We start from the raw sequence: 19257 nt of genomic DNA, 5'->3' as shown, positions 1-19257 counted from the left end.
CGGGCCTCTCACTGTTGTGGCCTCTCCCGTTGCGGACCACAGGCTCCGGACGCGCAGGCTCAGCGGCCATGGCTCACGGGCCCAGCAACTCCACAGCATGTGGGAACTTCCCGGACCGGGGCACGAACCCCTGCCCCCTGCATCGGCAGGGGGACTCTCAACCACTGCGCCACCAGGGAAGCCCCCCGGTCCATTAATTTAACAAACTATTATTAAGTGCCAATAATAAGCCAAGCACAGGGCTAAGGGTTTGCATAGACATAGGATGGTGAGACCTTGTCTCATTTACAGAAGTGTTCACTGTCTCCTGAGGAGATGGATGATGACACTGGAGCACAGTATTTGCTATCACTGGAATACAGACACTCCACAGGCAGCCCCGAGCACAGAGAAGGCACAACCTTTCTGACTGTAGGAGCTGGAGAAGCCTTCTTAGAGGAGGTGACAACTGCTCCGGGTGTTGCTGAAAGAGTAGGGATTTTCAGGCAGAGAAGTTTTCCAGAGAAGAGTGTTAGAGGCACAAACGAACACGGTGCATACACGGTGCATGTTTAGCTGGAATGGGAGACTTGAAGGGAGAAAATAAGACTGGAAGGCTGAGAACATTTCCCCGCATTGTAAAATGGAAAATTTTACACATACACAGAAATAGGGGAAATGGTATAAAATCCACCTCCATGTGCTTATCATCCAGCTTCAGCAATTATCAATTCAATGGCCAATCCTGTTTTATTTATATCCCTACTCACTACACTCCCATCCCATTATTTTAATGCAAATCTCAGACATTGAGTCATTTCATTCATAAATGCTTCAGTATTTTGAAAAGGATATCTTTTTTCTTCTTCTTACAAATGAGTCATAGTATAGTCTAACACTGCAACTTGTTTGATTTTTTTAAAAATTATTTTATTTATTTTTGGCTGCGTTGGGTCTTCACTGCTGCGCACGGGCTTTCTCTAGTTGCAGTGAGTGGGGGCTACTCTTCTTTGCGGTGTGCGGGCCACTCATTGTGGTGGCTTCTCTTGTTGCGGAGCACTGGGCTCTAGGTGTGTGGGCTTCAGTAGTTGTGGCAGGTGGGCTCAGTAGTTGTGGCTCACGGGCTCTAGAGCGCAGGCTCAATAGTTGTGGCGCATGGGCTTAGTTGCTCCACGGCATGTGGGATCTTCCGGGACCAGGGCTCGAACCCGTGTCCCCTGCATTGGCAGGCGGATTCTCAACCACTGTGCCACCAGGGAAGCCCCCAACTTGTTTGATTTTTATCCTAGCCATCTATCTGGCTACTGTACTGTATCAGGATACATAACGTTGTCTCCCTCTTTCAGGAAGCTACTTAGTGTTCCATTTGTGAATATACAATAATTAACCTCGATAGTCCCCAAATGATGGGCATTTAGGCTGTTCCCAATATCCTCATATCAAAACAAAGTTGAGAGAATACCCTTGAACATACATCTTTGTCTACCTACAGGCACATCTATGGGTTAAATTCCCGGACGTGGAATTGCTAGGACTTTGTGCACTTTGACTTCTGACAGGTGCTCTTTATTTGGCCCAGGAGGGCCTTCGAATGATACAACAAGGACGGTTTCTGTTTTCCAGGCTTGTGACATTTTGGAATCCTCTCTGTCATTCTCCATTTAATCAGCCATGTCCTACTCAACTCCTCCGAGTCTGTCCACCTTCCTCCCCACTGCTGTGGTCCTGGCTCAGGCCTGATCGCTTTCTCACCAAGACAGTTGCTGCTACAAACTCAGAATGTAGTCTAATCATCTGCCAGGGCAACACATCCTAAAACGGGAACTACATCATTCTCTTGCTTAAACGCCTCTATTGGTGTCTCCCCAAGTACAATATTAAAAAAAAAAATCCAACTCCTTAGCTGCCTTTCCATGCTTTCCAGTTTGTTCCCACCTTCTCACTCATTTCTCACACACCTTTAGGCTTCAAGGAAACTGGATGCTAGTGCCTTACTGAGGCCCCCAGCTCACCTTCTCCCTCCTGTCTCTGTTGTGGAAATCTTGCTCATCCTTTATGGTAAACTCAAACCCCACCTCTTCCATGAATCCACTCAGTGCAAGACCACTAGTTTTGAACCCAGGGTGACTTGGATTCTAATCGTGACTCTCTTGGGGAATGTCACTTAATCTTTCTGAGACTTGGATTTTTCATCTGTTAAATAAAGACAAAAATACCAACCTTGCAGAATTGTTGTGAGGATTAAGGATAATGGGCACATAGTAGGCGTTCAATAAAAGGAAATTCTCCGTATTTCCGTGGTCGCTTTGACTATCCCACCGCACTGGATTGGAGCCTCTGGTTCTACGCGGGCTGCATTTGCTTTGTGTTACACCTGGTGGTCGACAAGGCCGTCTTGACCACTAGACTGCAAGCTCGCTGTGGGCAGGGCTGGTGATTCACCCCGGACCACATACCGCCTGGCAGAGAGCCTGCAAATAAGTGGAGAACGGGACAGATATAAACGTAGGAAAAAGATATACAGGCGGAAGGAGGGCAGACGCAAGCGCAGAGGGGCTGCAAGACAGCTTTCTGCTGGACTCTGGAGCCAACTGCACGCGGAATCCGGGCCGGGGGTGGGGCCAGGATATGGGGGCGGGGCCTGGAGCGGACCCCCGCCCCTGTCCGTCCACTAACGCGCTCCGCTGTAGCAGTTCGCTAGCAGCGAGGTTCCTGGCGCTGCTTCCAGGCTCCTCCGCGGCGGGGCGGGTCCGGGTGCTGCTGGCGCCGAGATGCGCCCCGTGCTCGGCCTCCTCCTGGTCTTTGCCGGCTGCACCTTCGCCCTGTACTTGCTGTCGACGCGACTGCCCCGCGGGTCGACACTGGGCACAGATAAGGAGGCTGGAGACAGGTGCGTGGCGGCGGTCACGGAGGCCGGGGTTCGGGTCAGAGGAAGGGAGCCAGGTCCGAGGATGGGGTCTAGGAATCGGATTTTCGGGTTCCTGGATCGGAGGCATCGGGGGCTGGGATTTGGGGTTCAGTTCTGGGACTGGAGATTGGGCCGCGTCTACACGGTCTTGGGCAGACCGGGTGGACGAGAGCGGGGCCTGGCCCTGTCTGGGACCTGCGTGCTGCCGGCTGCGCGGGAGTGCTCTCTGGTGCCTTTGGGGTGGTGATTTGCGGAGGGAAACGCGGCGCCCTACCTTGGGTGGATCCTGCTGGAGCACCTCTGTTCCCGCCATTGGATCGCCTCTTCAGCGGTGTTCCCGTCGCCTTCCCAGGCCCAGCCCTGATCCCCGTTTGCATCCGACCTTCGCCTCTATGTGGACCCGCAGCCTCTTCTTTTTTTTAACATCTTTATTGGGGTATAATTGCTTTACAATGGTGTGTTAGTTTCTGCTTTATAACAAAATGAATCAGTTATACATATACATATGTTCCCATATCTCTTCCCTCATGCGTCTCCCTCCCTCCCACCCTCCCTACCCCTCCAGGTGGTCACAAAGCACCGAACTGATCTCCCTGTGCTATGCGGCCCGCAGCCCCTTCTTAACGACTGCTCTCAGCCTCACTCCATCGTCTTCCCCACTTCACTTCACTACACTTCTGTCAGGTCTGCCCTTGGGGCTTTAAGGCATCCGGTCTTCAGGAGAAACGTTGATAGACAACTTTAAATTATTCACTAATTAATTATCTGCTGTCTTTTCTTGGCTGTCTCTGCTCTTTTCCTTTTACTCCCTGACAGGTTGAGGCAGGAGGCAGTACAAATACCTACCGGGCTGATTTGTCGTGATAAACCAGCATACTGTTTATAAAGTTAATGGAAGTGTGTCAAGGATGTTACTGATGTTTGAATATTAGGACAGCTGTTTTCAGTGACTGTATTCTTTTACTCTAGCTGGGAAGACTCTGCTGTGGGTGTCAGACATACTAAGAGAAATATTCTGATGAGAAACAGGAGGGTTTGCTTATAATTGATCATTGATGGATTCAAGAGTTGTTCAGCTGGCAGAGGCAAGGTAGCCTTTACACTGTAACCCTTGTACAGGGTTCAGAGTGCACTGAGGATCATATAGAGAGGCAGGGTGAAAAGCAGCCTCTTTGAAAGGGTTGGTTCCAAGCCTGACATATTATCAAGAAGATTATGTTTATGGTATGGACAAATATTCTTTCCCAGGGAACCTTTAATTGGCTCTTTTGTGACTGATAAAGCAGTCGTTTTACCTAGTAACTTTGGAGCACTGTGAAGTTTGAATTGTCCTTGGCCTAAAGCTTAGGGGGAGGGGGTACTCCTAGAAAGAAAGGCAGTTTAGGACGTTTAGTACTTGCCTAGAAATTAATCCATTTGCCTCTTAAGAATAGTTCATAAAACCTGAGAGCTAAGAGGGAACTTAGTGATTATCCACCTTCAACCCCTCATTTTTCCGATAAGGAAACTGAGGCTCAGGGACTAGCCTGAGATCACACAACTGGACAGTAGCAGAGTTGAGATGCTATGCCAGGTCCCTTGCTTCCAAACCAAGGCTCTTCTCCTTGCCTCTGCTGTGTTATATCAGGTCATCCATTATTCTGGCCTCCCATTAAGTGTGTGTTCCCAGCAGACCAGATGATGGTCACATTTATAAACCTACTTTGGAAAGAAGACACAACAAGTGACTTTATTAGGTATTAGGCTGATCTGGACTCTTGTTTCCATCTGCTTTTCCAAATCTCAGGTCACTGTGGTTCCCCTCGGACCTGGCCGAGCTGCGGGAACTCTCTGAGGTCCTTCAAGAGTACCGGAAGGAGCATCAGGCCTACGTGTTCCTGCTTTTCTGCAGTGCCTACCTCTACAAACAGGGCTTTGCCATCCCTGGCTCCAGCTTCCTGGTCAGTATCCTGTCCTCCTCCTGTGCCTGCCTCCCGGGAAGCCACCTTCTGTCTTTGTAGAGGGGCCCTTAGGCTGCAGATCCTACGGTCCAGAGGACAGACTACTGTGGCTACCATTTGTTGATCGCTTTCCCTGTGTCAGGCACTGTCCTAGTTGCTTTACCTGCACGACCTTATTTAATTCTCCTAAGAGCCAACAATGGACAATTTTATCCACATTTTACAGATAAGGAAATGAATGGTGAGAAGTTAAGTAACCGTCCCAGGTGACAAGGCGAGGAGGGGGTTGGGCTGAGGTCTGAACCCACATCCGCCCAGCTCCAGAGCCTGCCTTTCCTCTCAGGTATGCTGCTTTTGTTTCTAAGGATTGGATAGGTGTGGAGCACTGTGCTTGAGACCTCTCCCCCTCCGCATGTTGGTGTTTCTTTTTTTTTAAAATTTTTTAAATTTTTTAAAATTTTTTGTGGTACGCGGGCCTCTCACTGTTGCGGCCTCTCCCATTGCGGAGCACAGGCTCCGGACGCGCAGGCTCAGCGGCCATGGCTCATGGGCCCAGCCGCTCCGCGGCATGTGGGATCTTCCCGGACTGGGGCACGAACCCGTGTCCCCTGCATCGGCAGGCGGACTCTGAACCACCGCGCCATCAGGGAAGCCCCTGGTGATTCTTTTAAAATCTTTTTTCTCCACTAGTCTGTGAGTTCCTTGAGGTCAGGACCTGTTCCTTATTCTCAGCCTATGTGCTTCTTTGCCTGGCCCAGGGAAGTGCCTTTATAAATGTTTGACGAACAGATGCAGGTTGTTCATGGTGATGTTAGGCTGTAGAGGATTGGGAAGTCTCCCTGTGTGGAGAGGACGAGTCATTCTGGTTGTCCGGGCGGCCCCCTGGCTCTCGGGAGCCACAGTGTTAGACCTGGGCTTGTGCTGGGGCTCTTGGGTGCTTCTCATCAGTTGCCATCTCAGATGATACAGAAGAATCTGTGCTGTCCTCCCAGCAGCATTTTAAGCTGGTTGGTATAAATGTATATGTCTGTTATGGCTTTGGGTTTGAATCCCAGCTGTGTAACCCTGAGCAAGTCATTTAACTTCTCTAATGCTGTTTCCTCATCTGTAGAACCGGCATTCTCCTATGTAACCCCCTAGGATTGTTACATGGGAGGATTAAATGACACAGTGGGTGCAGAGGGGCTGGCACGGTGATGGTGTGCTGCCTGGCACTTGTTGCACTTGTTGAATGATTGGGTGACTGAGCAGGAAGACTTGAAAGCTTCCTTCTGCCCTGCTTCTCCCTCCGGCCCCAACATTCAGCTCAGGCTGGATCCACCTAAGCAGTTTGTTAGAAACTGGAAGAAAAGCAAACACATTCTGCCAAGAGAGATGGGGGTGTGTATGGTGCTTGAGGCCAGGGACTGACTCCTGGGGCTTCCCCTGTACCTCTTTCTCTCTTGAGCTGATCCCTCTTCAGGGCGAAGAGCCAGCTGCTACCTGGAGGTGAATCCTGTCTCTGCCTCGTGTGACTCTGGGCACGATACTTAATCTTGCACCTATAGAAGGGGTGAGGATGGTATACTAAACAGGGTCATAGTGGGGATTAAATCAGACCTGTAGTCAAGCACATAGTAGGTGCTGAGGAGATCCCCACCTTCTCACTTCCAGGTTCCCCTTTTACTTTCTCTCTTGGATCCCATGTTTGGCAGGATGATGTCTACCAGCCAAACTGCACTTAGGAAGTATTAGTTCACTTTTCCATTTTTGTCAATCTAAGGCTTTTTTGAGTGTCAGCTAGAACTCTGGTCAACATGGAACCCCCAGTGTTAGCATTATAGAGAAGTAATTCCTACAGGAAGGAAAGACATGAGACATTTTCTAAAGCTTAGGAGGTCTTCCTGAGGGAAAATTCATGGTTTGTGTTTATTTAAAGTAGCAGAAATAACTTGTGAGCTTCATTGCTGCCTCTTCCTAGGGCACCAGGGCTGGCGGGGCCTTGCACAGCCCAAGTGGCAGGCTGGGGGCTGTATACACAGATTTCCCCATTTAATTGTCTCGCCCGCTGAGGTTTTAATCTTCTTCCCAGTTTCAAAGGTGAGGAGACCGAGGCCGGGGGCTGTAGTTCCCAGCTCCTTCATCACTTTTTTTCTTTTCTTTAAAAAATTTATTTATTTTTGGTTGTGTTGGGTCTTCATTGCTGCACCTGGGCTTTCTCTAGTTGCGGCGAGCGGGGGCTACTCTTTATTGCGGTGCGCGGGCTTCTCATTGTGGTGGCTTCTCTTGTTGCAGAGCACAGGCTCTAGGCGCGCAGGCTTCGGTAGTTGTGGCACACGGGCTTCAGTAGTTGTGGCTCATGGGCTCTAGAGCGCCCGTGTGGGATCTTCTGGACCAGGGCTTGAACCCGTGTCCCCTGCATTGGCAGGCGGATTCTTAACCACTGTGCCACCAGGGAAGCCCCTTCATCACTTTTCATTCATCTCTTTAGAGTGGGAGTTAGGTTTTCTCCAGGAAAATCACTGAAGGAGGAGGGAACCTAGGACTCTTGGGCTCTAGGACAAGATGGCTGGTAGCTGCCACATGTTCTCATGGCAGAGGATTTGTTTTCTTTGCAGAATGTTTTAGCCGGTGCTTTGTTTGGGCCATGGCTGGGGCTTCTGCTGTGCTGTGTGCTGACCTCGGTGGGTGCCACATGCTGCTACCTGCTCTCCAGTGTTTTTGGCAAACAGCTGGTGGTCTCCTATTTTCCTGACAGAGTGGCCCTGCTGCAGAGGAAGGTAAGGCGAGGGGGTACATCTAAGTGCCGGGCCCCCAGAAAGTTACCACGTGGCCCTGAGGGGAGTAGGGGCAGAGATCTCCCACAGTGTTCCTCTATCCTGCCTCAGGATGTCCCAGGGGTCCTGTTGATGTCTCCAGGAGACGCAGATCTGAGCTCAAATCCCAGCTCCATCACTACCAACTCTGTGTCTTTGGGCAGGTTCCTGACTTTTCTGAGCCTGTGTCTTTGGGCAGGTTCCTGACTTTTCTGAGCCTCAGGTACCTCCACTTTAAAAATGAGGAAAAGAATCTCTGCTCTGGAATTTATAGAATATGTAAAATAGAGTATGTAGAACAGTGCCTGGCATTAACAGATTTTCAATACCTGGAGACTCTTTCTGCTTCTTAATGGCCTTGTCTTCTTTGGCTACAGGTGGAGGAGAACAGAAACAGCTTGTTTTTTTTCTTACTGTTTTTGAGACTTTTCCCCATGACGCCAAACTGGTTCTTGAACCTCTCGGCCCCAATTCTGAACATCCCCATCGTGCAGTTTTTCTTCTCTGTTCTTATCGGTAAGACGTGGTGTGTAAATTTGAGTCTCACAGTTGTCCTGGGCATGTGCCTGCCTCTGCGAGCACAGGCTCATGAAGAGCATTGAAAGACCTTATCTAAAGTAATTGTTCCTGACTGCAGACCTACTCGGGCTTGAACATGAAAACCCATAAAAATACTTCTGGAAAAAATAGGGATTGTTCATTCTGTAACTGTATTTAATGCCTATTGTGTGCCAAGCACTGTGCCAGGCCCTGGGATTAGAAGAGTACTCTGTGTAACACACACATCTTGGCCCATAGTAAGGGCTCAGTAAAAGCAGAGTTGGAGTGAGGGGACGTGGGCAGAAGGCAAGTGGAGGCAGGGAAGGGTCAGAGCAAGGGGCTTCCTGTTTGGCTTTGGCCCGTTTTGATTAAGATCTGCCTTAGGAAGAGCTGGTACTAGTGCGGTTCCTTCTTGCCTTTTGACAATTGTATGACCTTCAACAAGCTCCTTACCCTCATGGGCCACTTGGCCAAATGAGGGGCTAGGACTAGAGCAGTGTTTCTCTAAGTATGAGCTTTGAACCATCTGAATGGTAAAATTGTTAACAGCCTGTAAAATCACTGACTTACTTTCTCCACACTGGAAGCAAACCACCCTCTCTAAACCTAAGGCAAGGGTCTCCTCTCTTAACCCTTCTTTAGAACATGGAAGGGAAGGCTACTCAGGGCTCTGGGTCAGACATGACAAATCTGTGGTTGAGCAGCTGCTATTAATAGGGAATTCCTGAGAGAAGTTGAGATCTTAAATTGAAGCAGAATCTACCACGGCTAATTCTGTCAGACAGCCTTTTAGACAGCATGCCTCAGCACCTCTGTTAGCAGCCTGTAATCACCCAGGTGGCACGAGACTTGGAAGGACTCCAGAGACTGAGATTCTAGTTACCCTTCTGACAAGCTGTGTGACCTTCATGAGTCTATGATCTTGAGGCATCATCTACTAGAGGAGTGGATCAGATCATCAGGGAGTCCCAAACCAATCAGAATCTTGGGAGTGGGGGTCAGGAGAGGCTGTTAGAATGCAGGTTCCTGGGTTCTACCCCAGACCCAGGTAACCAGAATCCCTGGGGTGTTACCCGAGGATGTGGTGTTTTTTTTTTTTTTTTGCGGTACACGGGCCTCTCACTGCTGTGGCCTCTCCCATCGCGGAGCACAGGCCCCAGACACGCAGGCTCAGAGGCCATGGCTCACGGGCCCAGCCGCTCCGTGGCACGTGGGATCCTCCCGGACCGGGGCACGAACCCGCGTCTCCTGCATCGGCAGGCAGACTCTCAACCACTGCGCCACCAGGGAAGCCCTGAGGATGTGTTTTTAACAACTTCACCAGGGGTTTGTTATACAACCAGCCTTTCTAGCCACCAGTCAGACTTGTGGGATCCAGTGGATTTGATGACCTCTTACAGACAGTACAGAACATGAGTAGTACTACTGCTTCTAAGAAACCTGTTTTTATCACAGGCGTACTGTAAACCTCATAATGCTGGTGCTTCTCTTTACTTTGGCTGTTGGGCGCTCAGAACCAAATTTGGGGTCACCTCTAGCAAATGAGTGAACTTTATGCATTTTTGCTTAAGTACTAACTGTACTTTGTTTATTCTTCTCTCATTTTGTTTTATTCTCCATTCATTTTGTTTTTTCCTATTTAAAAAAATGTCTAATCTTACTGTAGTATATATATTTTGTGAACCATCTCAAGTCCTTTTGCTGAATGAGACAAATGTATGTGGGAAGTGAGGAAAGGAGGGGCAAGAGTGGAAAAGAAGGGAAAGACGTAATATGTTTAGAGGTCAGGAATTGGGCAAAAACAGTACAAAACTGGAGTCACTGTTGTGAATTCCTGGTGACATTTCTGAAGGACTATTGTTCTTCATTTTCCTGCTCCCCAGTAACAGGCTCTTTCCCTTTTCTTCTTCAAGGTTTGATTCCATATAATTTCATCTGTGTGCAGACGGGCTCCATCCTGTCAACCCTGACTTCTCTGGATGCTCTTTTCTCCTGGGAAACTGCCTTTAAGCTGTTGGCCATTGCCCTGGTGGCCTTAGTTCCTGGGACCCTCATTAAAAAATTTAGTCAGAAGGACCTACATTTGAATGAAACGAGCAACGCTCATCATCTAAATAGTAGAAAGTACACCTGATCTGGATCCTTTGGTTGCCTCGTCCCTGGACTCTACTGTTTATTTATTTGTGTAATGGGCGTGGTCCTCTGAAGCCCCTCATTGTTTTTAAATTATTCTCAACAGTTGATTTAGACACTATTCTTCTGTGTGCACTGTCTTGTCATGAAGGACACTCTGTGCTCTAGAAGGTGAATTATATCAGGTTCTCAAGGCAGCCCTGATTTAGCAGGACACTCTGCAAAATGGATGGCCTCCTAGCAAATCCTGTTTGTATTTTACTGAATAACAAGGAACTCAGGCCAAGCCCTGAGCTGCTTCGGGAGAGGCTGCCGATTGCCCTTGTCCAGGGCGCCTCGTCTGCACAGTGATCAGCTGTTGTGACAGGTGTTATCCTTTTACGTCCCTCGTGGACATGATTAGTGTAGATAATGACATGTGAACCCACATCACTGACACCACTCTTCATCTTGTTAGTCTCCTGAAGAGTGATCCTTCTGCACTGTTTTGCTGATGACCTACCTCTTCCATAAATCAGAGGAAACAAGCTGACAAACTGCATGGGATTTCCATGTACAGCTCAAAACCACAGTGATTGCTGTGATGCTCTTTGTGTTCAGACGCACTGATGTTACCACATATGTCACATCTCCTCTTGTTTGCATGTCCTGACAATTCAGCTGATTGCAAACAGACTATTGAATATCAGTGGAGCAAACTCTGTATGTTATGAATACTCTGGAGAAGTTCTTACCCATCTGGATGGGCAGAACCCTTGACTCACTTGAACCAAATGACTGTGAGTACATTTTCTAGTCTGTCCTTTCTGTGTGGAAATCCCTCCTCTGTCTTGCTGGGACAATGGATTCAGTACACTCCAATATCACCCAGTATACCCTCTGAATGCTTTTTTTCATTTTGTCATTTCCTGAGAATAACTGAGGGAATAATTCTATTTTATCTTTTAATTCAGGTGAATTAAGGGGAGAATTTGGTTTTGGATTAATTTGTTGTGTTGTATTTTAATGATCTGTAGCTGTCATGGCTTCCTATGGCTGCAGGATTGAATTGGCACAGACCTGTTCATGCTTCCAAGGACAGAAGGGCCTTGGCACCTAAAATGACCAGCTCTGGGATCCTGTACCCTACAGGAGTAACTCATCATTTCTTAGCAGAACTGTTGTCCCTGGGCACCATCTGCTGGGTTTTTGATTTGGCTTGGCCAAGAATCTTGCCAAGGCTTTAATGTAGACCAGTTGTTCTACATGAATTCTTGGGAATTCATGACAGAGAATGAATTTCCAAGCAGTGTTTTTTGGACATGGTATAATCCAAAAAACACAACAAGGACTTCATTTTTAAGGATGTGTTGCTTTAAAAGAAGCTTGATAACAAGAGTGGGAGTGAGGAGGATGCCAACTGGACTTGGAGATCCGTGGCTCTTTGTGTTGTGAAGTAGGAGGAGGGAAGGGGAGACACAAGGAAGCTCTCTACACTATTGAAAGTATGGCCCTTTGCCCTTTATCCAGATCCTTGGATTGGTCTCTCTCCCATCTCCCCCGTGATTTTGCAACAATGTGCCTTATCAGTTGTGAGTTTACAGGCAAAGCAATTTCCCAAATAAATGGATATAAATATTCTGTGTGGTGTGTGTTTATACATGTTGCTAACTTTCAATTCCCATTGCCAGTGGGAATCAGGATTGGCTGAAAATCAGACAATCCAAAGTGGTGTCTTAGCTTTCTACTCTCAAGCTTCTTACCAGTTGTACACACTGGAAGCCAGATTTTCACTTTTGCCTTTTCCCTCGTATGCATACTTTATAGTAGGGTACTAATACCACAGAAGTAGCTGTAAGATGGGCAGCAGGAAAGTCGTAGGGAAGAAGAAGAGTGCCTGTCTAGGATACGACAGAATAATCACCAAGAGACGATAACCAAAGAAAATCATGGTCATCTCTTCCTTCTGTGGATGTGTCTGACGAAAGAGCCCCAGAAACCAGCTTTTCCCATCACCTATTTTTCCTGGCTGCGAGAGACCCAGTCATGTAAAGTCTTCCTTTCCCGTAAGTTCTGACAAATACTGAGACTTGTGAAGGCAGCTCTCAGGACACAAACAGTACCTATAAGGAAAAGACAGGACAGAAAACAGTGAAGTACACTTTTTGTTTAATTCCATGCATTTGTTTGCTTTGATAGTCGCTCTTGTTCCCATCGCTGTACAATTGTTCAATACAAAGAGGGAGCCGGCATCAGAACCCACACAGGGAGCAGGGGAACTAACAGTACCGGAGACCTCAGAGGACACAGATGAGGGAGATCATTCTGAGACTTGACTACAAAAGAAGTTAATTTGCTCCAAATTGAAAGGAACTCAAATTATTGCAATCAAGAATCAAAGTGGGTCGTCCCACTTCCAGACTCTGAGAAGTGGTCGCTCGAGGTAGTGAGCTACCCGGGCGATGCGGTCAATAAGGGACATCTTCCTATTAGCCTGCGCCTTCTGGTGGGGTTCCCTCTGGTCTGCAACCACGGGAGGACCCTGTGTGTCTGGTCACTGGGCAGCAGCCTGGGGCCAGGAGCCAGCGTGCCCCTGAGTGCTGTGAAGTGGCTCTAGCGAGTAGGCCTGGGATTTGGCCGGACGTTTTCTTACAGTGGCCTTACCGTCTGCTTGGGGGCTTGGCCCTGTGTGAAATCCTGCCAGCATGCTCCGGTTACGTGACAGTTAACAAAAGCCTTAACCTAACCCTTTTGGGGTTACCCTATTTCTCAGAACAGTGATTTCAGAGCTCCCCTCTTCTGCCACCTGTCCCTGAGAAATGTTCCAGGTTCCACAGGGGTCCTCCATTTGGCAGTCTAGTTCCTTCCAGTTTGAATAGGTGCTTGCAGTATTGGCTGTAACATGCAAACAGGCAGACTAATGTGATTCTTATGTGCTAGTCTGTGAGGCTGCTAACATTGGCGATGTGAGTACATTAGGACATTTATTCTATGAAATCAGCAATGAAGAAAAATCTTGCTGCCTAGAAAGGCACTAAATTCATACTGACAGTACAAGTCAGAGTCTTGAAAAGAATGTCACGTTTTGGTACATCAGTCTCATAGAGTCTAAGGAAGAAGCAAGTAACTGGGACTTGTATTAACTTTCTGTTTATAGAAGGTGGTGGAGGAACATGCTCATTTAACAATGAAATGATGTAAATGAAGAGACATTTTGGAATTCAATATACAATTGGAATCGTACTCCAAAAGGGCAGTGGGTGGAGGCACATGGCCTTTTTGCTGTCATTGGTGCTGCCCCCTGATAGCTGTAGGGTGGGATCTATAAGGAGTACACTGGTATATCCTGTCATTCTCCCATCAGGGCTAACTCGAGATCTCAAACCACCTTAGGAAATTAATTATGAGGTTAGAGCTGGGGCAGCAAACAGATCTCCCCTTGCACACCAATTCCAATCAAGTGCCAATTATGGCTCCAAATGCTGTGTTGTGAGAGGTTCTGAGGCCATGTCCAGGCTCAGTAGGAAAGAATATGGTGATCAATAAATACCACGGTCTTGGGTATTGAGGGTGGAGATGGCAGATGGTGGTATGAGGTGGTATTTTGGTTTCTGGCTTGGTAGAAAAACAAAATACAACATAGGGCACTATACTGCAGAGCAGGGCAGGAATTCCTTGGAATTTGTAGAATTCAGTCACAGGAAGTTCAAGTAGAAACATTTTAAGGAAGGGGGGCGGATTGAGACAAAAGGGCATGGAAAAAAAGGGTAAATCTTTTGATCGATAAGAATGCATTCACACTGGAAAAACGTCAATGCTCCACAGTGGGAGAGGGCATTGAAAATTGGGTTGGTACCAGGAAAACCCCAAATCATCAAATCTATTATTACTTAGGGTAAGAGGAAAATTTAGTACAATGAGGCCTTTAAGTGGAAGTCCAGTGTACTTATTAAACCCTACTAAAATATCCTTAATTCTAGAAGGATGGATTTGTTGATACTAAAGTTTTAAAATATGTGAACTTCAAGCTGGTCATACCGAACCATCATACAACACAGTTAACACCTTCACCTCCCTGGGTAGGTGCTCCCCACAATCTCACCAACAGGTCCAAACTTTAGTGGTGGTAAGGTCTATTATAACTGCAAAGGAGGATGCAGGCTTCTCAGTCCCTCTGCCAAGCAATTTTAAGAGGAATTGTTATTCAGAGGACATGATCTAGAAATAGATAGGAATCAGAACCAAATGCCCATCTGCAAAACAAATAAAAACTCATTATCTTGCAGTCAGTCAAAACCAGATGCTAAATGAATGTGGAATTCACTTCAAGGGGGTTAAACTTTTGATCAACAATGAAGCTTGAAATCATAGTCCTGTGATTCCTTAAAGCACTGCCACCCAGTTGTCAGACTGAAGAATTAGCTCTTAAATTCCCTGAGCTCTTCGTTCCACTCTTCAGATGACTGTGGAGTTGTTCTCAAAGAAACACACACTAATTCAAAATTGTGCTGGTTATTTCAAGGCAGGCAGTGAAGGGTAGCCTGGGATAGAGAAGGCATTTCTCTTTTAACCTAGACTAAAGACACTGTTCTCTGAAGCCTCTAGTCACTTCTACTAAAAAATAAGTAAAATGTTCAACGTGGAACTTTATTCAACTTTTTTTTTTAAAATAAATTTATTTATTTATTTTTGGCTGCGTTGGGTCTTTGTTGCTGCGTGCGGGCTTTCTCGAGTTGCGGCGAGCGGGGGCTACTCTTCGTTGTGGTGTGCGGGCTTCTCATTGCGGTGGCTTCTCTTGTTGTGGAGCTCAGGCTCTAGGCATGTGGGCTTCAGTAGTTGCGGCTCATGGGCTCAGTAGTTGTGGCTCGCGGGCTCTAGAGCACAGGCTCAGTAGTTGTGGAACATGGGCTTAGCTGCTCCACGACATATGGGATCTTCCCGGACCAGGGCTCGAACCTGTGTCCCCTGCATTGGCAGGCGGACTCTCAACCACTGCTCCACCAGGGAAGCCCTATTCAACTCTTGACAATAGAGTGAATGACTTGAATATTCAATACTGTTTGCTATGCTAACTTGCTCATAACAGTCAATCCAGACAGGTATATGGCATTACCATGACAGACAGTCAAGATGGGAATTCAAAAAAGTTATCAAAATTATGAGGTATTGGGGTGGGTTTTCCAGGAAGACCATCACTGAAAGGGGTAAGACACGTTAACCTTCATGTTCCTCCTTGGCCACGACAGGTGGGCAAGACCTGGACACGCTGAAGGGTCAGTGTTGTATGTTGGACAGAAACAGGACACAGAGGGACTTCCCTGGCGGTCCAGTGGTTAAGACTTCACCTTCCAATGCAGGGGATGCAGGTTTGATCCCTGGTTGGGGACCTAAGAGCCCACATGCTTCGCGGCCAAAAAAACAAGACATAGAACAGAAGCAATATTGTAACAAATTCAATAAAGACTTTATAAATGGTCCACGTCAAAAAAAATAAATAAATAAAGAGGACACAGAGTTGTAGCCTCTCTGTTCTCAGAAGTAATGAACCAGAGAGATTCACAGTATGGTGTGGTCTGAAGTCAGAGGATGAAAAATATGGGCTTTCAAGGTACTTTTCCAGCTCTGTGACTAAGAGACTAAGCCTCATTCTAGAATTTCTCTTGTCTTGCTATGGGGTGACATCACAGTTAGGCATTTTTTTGGTCATGCCATCTCTTTATTTCCTTTTTATAGTCTCCCAACTAGGAGAAAAATGTTGGTTTTATGGGATTTAGTAGGAAGGAGATTACAAACTATGCTGCCAGTTCTTGAAACTATCTACCCCACAGGCCCCATGCAGATTCCCTGTAGGCCTGTTCCTCTCAGGGCATTAAATAATTCTGTTTGTGCTTCTAATGTAGTCCCATGATTTTATTTCTTAAGAAACTCGAGAAAATGTACAGCTTTTGAACTCTTTGTCCACCACTCAGTCATCTGATGCCCACCTAGGAGCTTTTGCGATCAAGTCAAAATCACAACGTATCCACTGGACCTCAGGGCGGTACACGCATCCTCAGATGATTGTTGTTGTACACAGAAAATGAGGGAATACAGCTAAGACAAATACCAGGGAGCTCCCAAATGGCAGTTCCATTTTCATTCCTTCATAAAAATCCATAATAATTCATGGTTAGCAATAAAAACAATCATTGTGCTACACCATAAACCACACTTTCTGATCGACAGAAAATGAGAAAGATAGTTATAAAATAAAATAACAATGATAATAATACCATAACTTAAGATCTTTCATGTAGTCCAGCTACAGAATTTATACAAAATGGAATAATTTAATGAAACAATACTGCTCTCTGTATAAGTTAAATATTTTCCTTCAGCCTACCTAAGAGCTATAAATTACAGACACTAAATTTTAAATCAATGTCTCAACATAAAGTGTAAACAAATGGAGGGATCAAAACAAGCAAAAGGAACTGCTCTATATTCCCTCCTGCTTTTCCTTTTTGGCCAATGCAATCAGTGACACCCAGAGGGTGATGTTTTCATCTGTACTGGAAATGGTTTAATACCTGTGTATGTAGTAAGTCTTTCCTGAAGTCTAGTCCGATGCAATATCAGAGCGTCTAGCCACCCTCTCCAGGTCTTGAGCTTCGAGGTTGTTTGGCTTTAACTGATTTTGGAGACAGAGACAGGAACTAGGCCAACATCTGTTTTTATATAAAATTCTAGATAAAAATTTCCTTAACGCCAAGGCACCATGAGGTACCTTGGGATGTTTCTCAGAGCCCATGACCCTAGAGACGGGAAGGACCTCATGCCTTGGACAATATTTTTCCAATCTCTGCTTAGCATCAGTTGTTCTTTCTATGAATTTCCAAATCCAATTATTCAAAACTACATTGATCCAAATACATGTTACAAGTAGCATTTAACAAAAATGCTATCGTGATAGGGGAGGGGTTGCCCTTTGCAAGTTGCTTATTTTGCCTTTATTCTGATAGTGGTAGCCAGTCACTACAGCTTCTGGGATAGAATGAGTTAACAAATAAAAACATGGGGGATGGTTTGGGATTGGACATCGGGCAGACTGACACACCTCCTAGCTGTCTTCAAGGACTGTTCTGTTTAAATCAATAAAACTCTAGTAGACAAGCAACCTGGTTCCAGGGTGGGGTGATCCCATCTTCTGCACGTAGTTGAACTGAGACATTCTGAGAATGTCCTTTTACAAATTCCACATTTGCTCTTCCAACACTGTTGGACATTCTCTTTTTGTCTTCTCCTTCTCTCCTCCTCAGGCTCTCCCTCCCCTGCCCCCTTTTTCCCTAAAAGAAGCGGCCAACAGGTGGAAAGGAAATAGGCTACAGGAAACTGGCACTTGAGTCTGAAAAATCAACACATCGGTCAAGGTAATGCATTTGCCAAGGTAGTGACATTGACAACATAAAAAGCAGAAAATTTGTCAAGGACAAGGTTGGACATTGTCTGTAAGTCTCACTACCAACGCTGCTCAGCGTTTTAAAAATGAGATCAGCTTTGACACACGCAGTTTTCTTTTTCCTCCTAGAGGAAGCACATGCCCTCAAAGGCCTTGGGTGCAAGTCTCTGGTCTCCAAAATTGTCTAGGTCTTTCCATCACCCATCTGGACAAGCTGGGTGAATTTAATGTGGTCTGTTCACAGATTACCTGGAATTGCTTTTCTTTTGCTGTTTTTGTTTTCTAAAATGTTCAGTATGTCTTGCTCTGGCTCTTCTTCAGTCACTTATGGCCAGAGGAACTGGTCCCCTGTTCAAGCAGCAGTTAATACCTCCTGGCTCCACAGATTCCCAAGGATGTTGCTCCTGAATTCCACTTCTGTTCTTTCCTCCTTTCTTTCTCTCTCTCTCTCTCTTTTTTTTGCAAGAAATTATTGTCTTTCTCTCTATCATATATAGTTCACTCTTTACAGTACAAAGTGTTAAAATGTCAAACAAAAATAAATATCAGTGTTACAGTAGCTAGAATATTCAATAAAATAGATCCCTGCCATTCTTGATTGAAATGTTCAGTGAGACTTAATTTCATTTGGATATTTTTTTCCAGAGATTTGTGAAGTCTCATGTTCCTGTTATTGCAGCTCACGTCTAGGGGTAAGAAAGATGGGGCAGCTCTCTTCCCAGACAAAAAAGCAGGGAGAGAGTGGGAAGAGTCTGGGTGTGGGATGGATGTGAAATGCCAGTATAGTCATGAGATCTTCAGGGTAGGTATTCTTTCATTACCAAGTAGCAGAGCTGTAGTGTTTATTGGTCCTAACTGTGGCATCAGAACGCTCCCCATCTGAAGAGTCACAGTCCGATTCTTCAAACTGCATAGGATTCTGCAAAGTCAAGACAACATAAGACCTTAATTCCTTTCTGCAATCACTCAGTAAACATATTTTGAGCACCTCTCATGTGACAGGCGCTGTGCTGGGTTGCTCGCTAAGATAAAGGAGATCAGGTCCTGTCCTTGTGGGGTTTACGGAGAAAGAAGACATATAAAGATGATGATGGCAATTATGACGAAGGTGATGACAGTGATAACAGTGCCCCCAAAGCCCTACATATATTGTTTACTATGTCCCAGGCACTGCTGTAAGTGCTTTAACATCTATTAATCCACTCAATCCTCACAACAACCCTATGAAATAGAGGCTGTTATCATGCCCATTTTACAGATAAGGGAACTGACCTACAGCGAGGTTAAGTGGCTTACCCAATGTCACCCAGTGAGTTAGTGGAAAGGCTGAGATTTGCATCTAGGCAGTCAGATTTCAGGGTCTACACTTCCAACCACTATGCTATCGTGCCTCTCAGAAGGCAGTACCGTCTGTGAACTAAAGTGTTACATGTGCTCTGATAGCATGTAGGGGCTGGTGGGGACACAGAGGAGGGAAGCTCACACCCTTAACCAGGTTGGGAGATGGGGTCGGAAGTGATGCTTGAGTGAAATCTTGGAATGAAG

At 46.3% G+C, this 19257-nt stretch overlaps 2 protein-coding genes across 2 annotated transcripts in view; one reads left to right on the top strand and one right to left on the bottom strand.

Annotated features, from left to right (window-relative positions):
• The first annotated feature begins 2654 nt into the window (after positions 1–2654).
• On the top strand, positions 2655–11915 carry TMEM41A (transmembrane protein 41A). Its single transcript, XM_067738322.1, has 5 exons — positions 2655–2869; positions 4674–4827; positions 7425–7586; positions 8000–8138; positions 10076–11915. Exons 1-5 carry the CDS (start codon positions 2751–2753, stop codon positions 10294–10296), a joined length of 795 nt encoding a protein of 264 aa, XP_067594423.1. The 5' UTR covers positions 2655–2750; the 3' UTR covers positions 10297–11915.
• Positions 8510–19257, bottom strand: part of MAP3K13 (mitogen-activated protein kinase kinase kinase 13) — a 102244-nt gene continuing 91496 nt past the window's right edge. Inside the window, exon 14 of the mRNA XM_067738321.1 lies at positions 8510–18631. Within this exon, the coding sequence (XP_067594422.1) occupies positions 18530–18631 (102 nt within the window). The 3' untranslated portion in view covers positions 8510–18529. The remainder of the gene's footprint in view (positions 18632–19257) is intronic.

Source organism: Pseudorca crassidens, chromosome 5, assembly GCF_039906515.1.
Source record: "Pseudorca crassidens isolate mPseCra1 chromosome 5, mPseCra1.hap1, whole genome shotgun sequence".
NCBI lineage: Eukaryota > Metazoa > Chordata > Mammalia > Artiodactyla > Delphinidae > Pseudorca > Pseudorca crassidens.
The sequence above is the reverse complement of the archived record's forward strand: the minus strand, read 5'-3'. Positions and strand labels throughout refer to the sequence as shown.

What these genes read in the sequence shown, in the direction of transcription:
- TMEM41A (XM_067738322.1), top strand. Translation starts at nt 2,751, where the DNA reads ATGCGCCCCGTGCTCGGCCTCCTCCTGGTCTTTGCCGGCTGCACCTTC. An exon ending in GATAAGGAGGCTGGAGACAG is followed by an intron (nt 2,870 to 4,673) that starts GTGCGTGGCGGC and finishes TCCAAATCTCAG; the next exon opens with GTCACTGTGGTTCCCCTCGG. An exon ending in TCCCTGGCTCCAGCTTCCTG is followed by an intron (nt 4,828 to 7,424) that starts GTCAGTATCCTG and finishes TTTTCTTTGCAG; the next exon opens with AATGTTTTAGCCGGTGCTTT.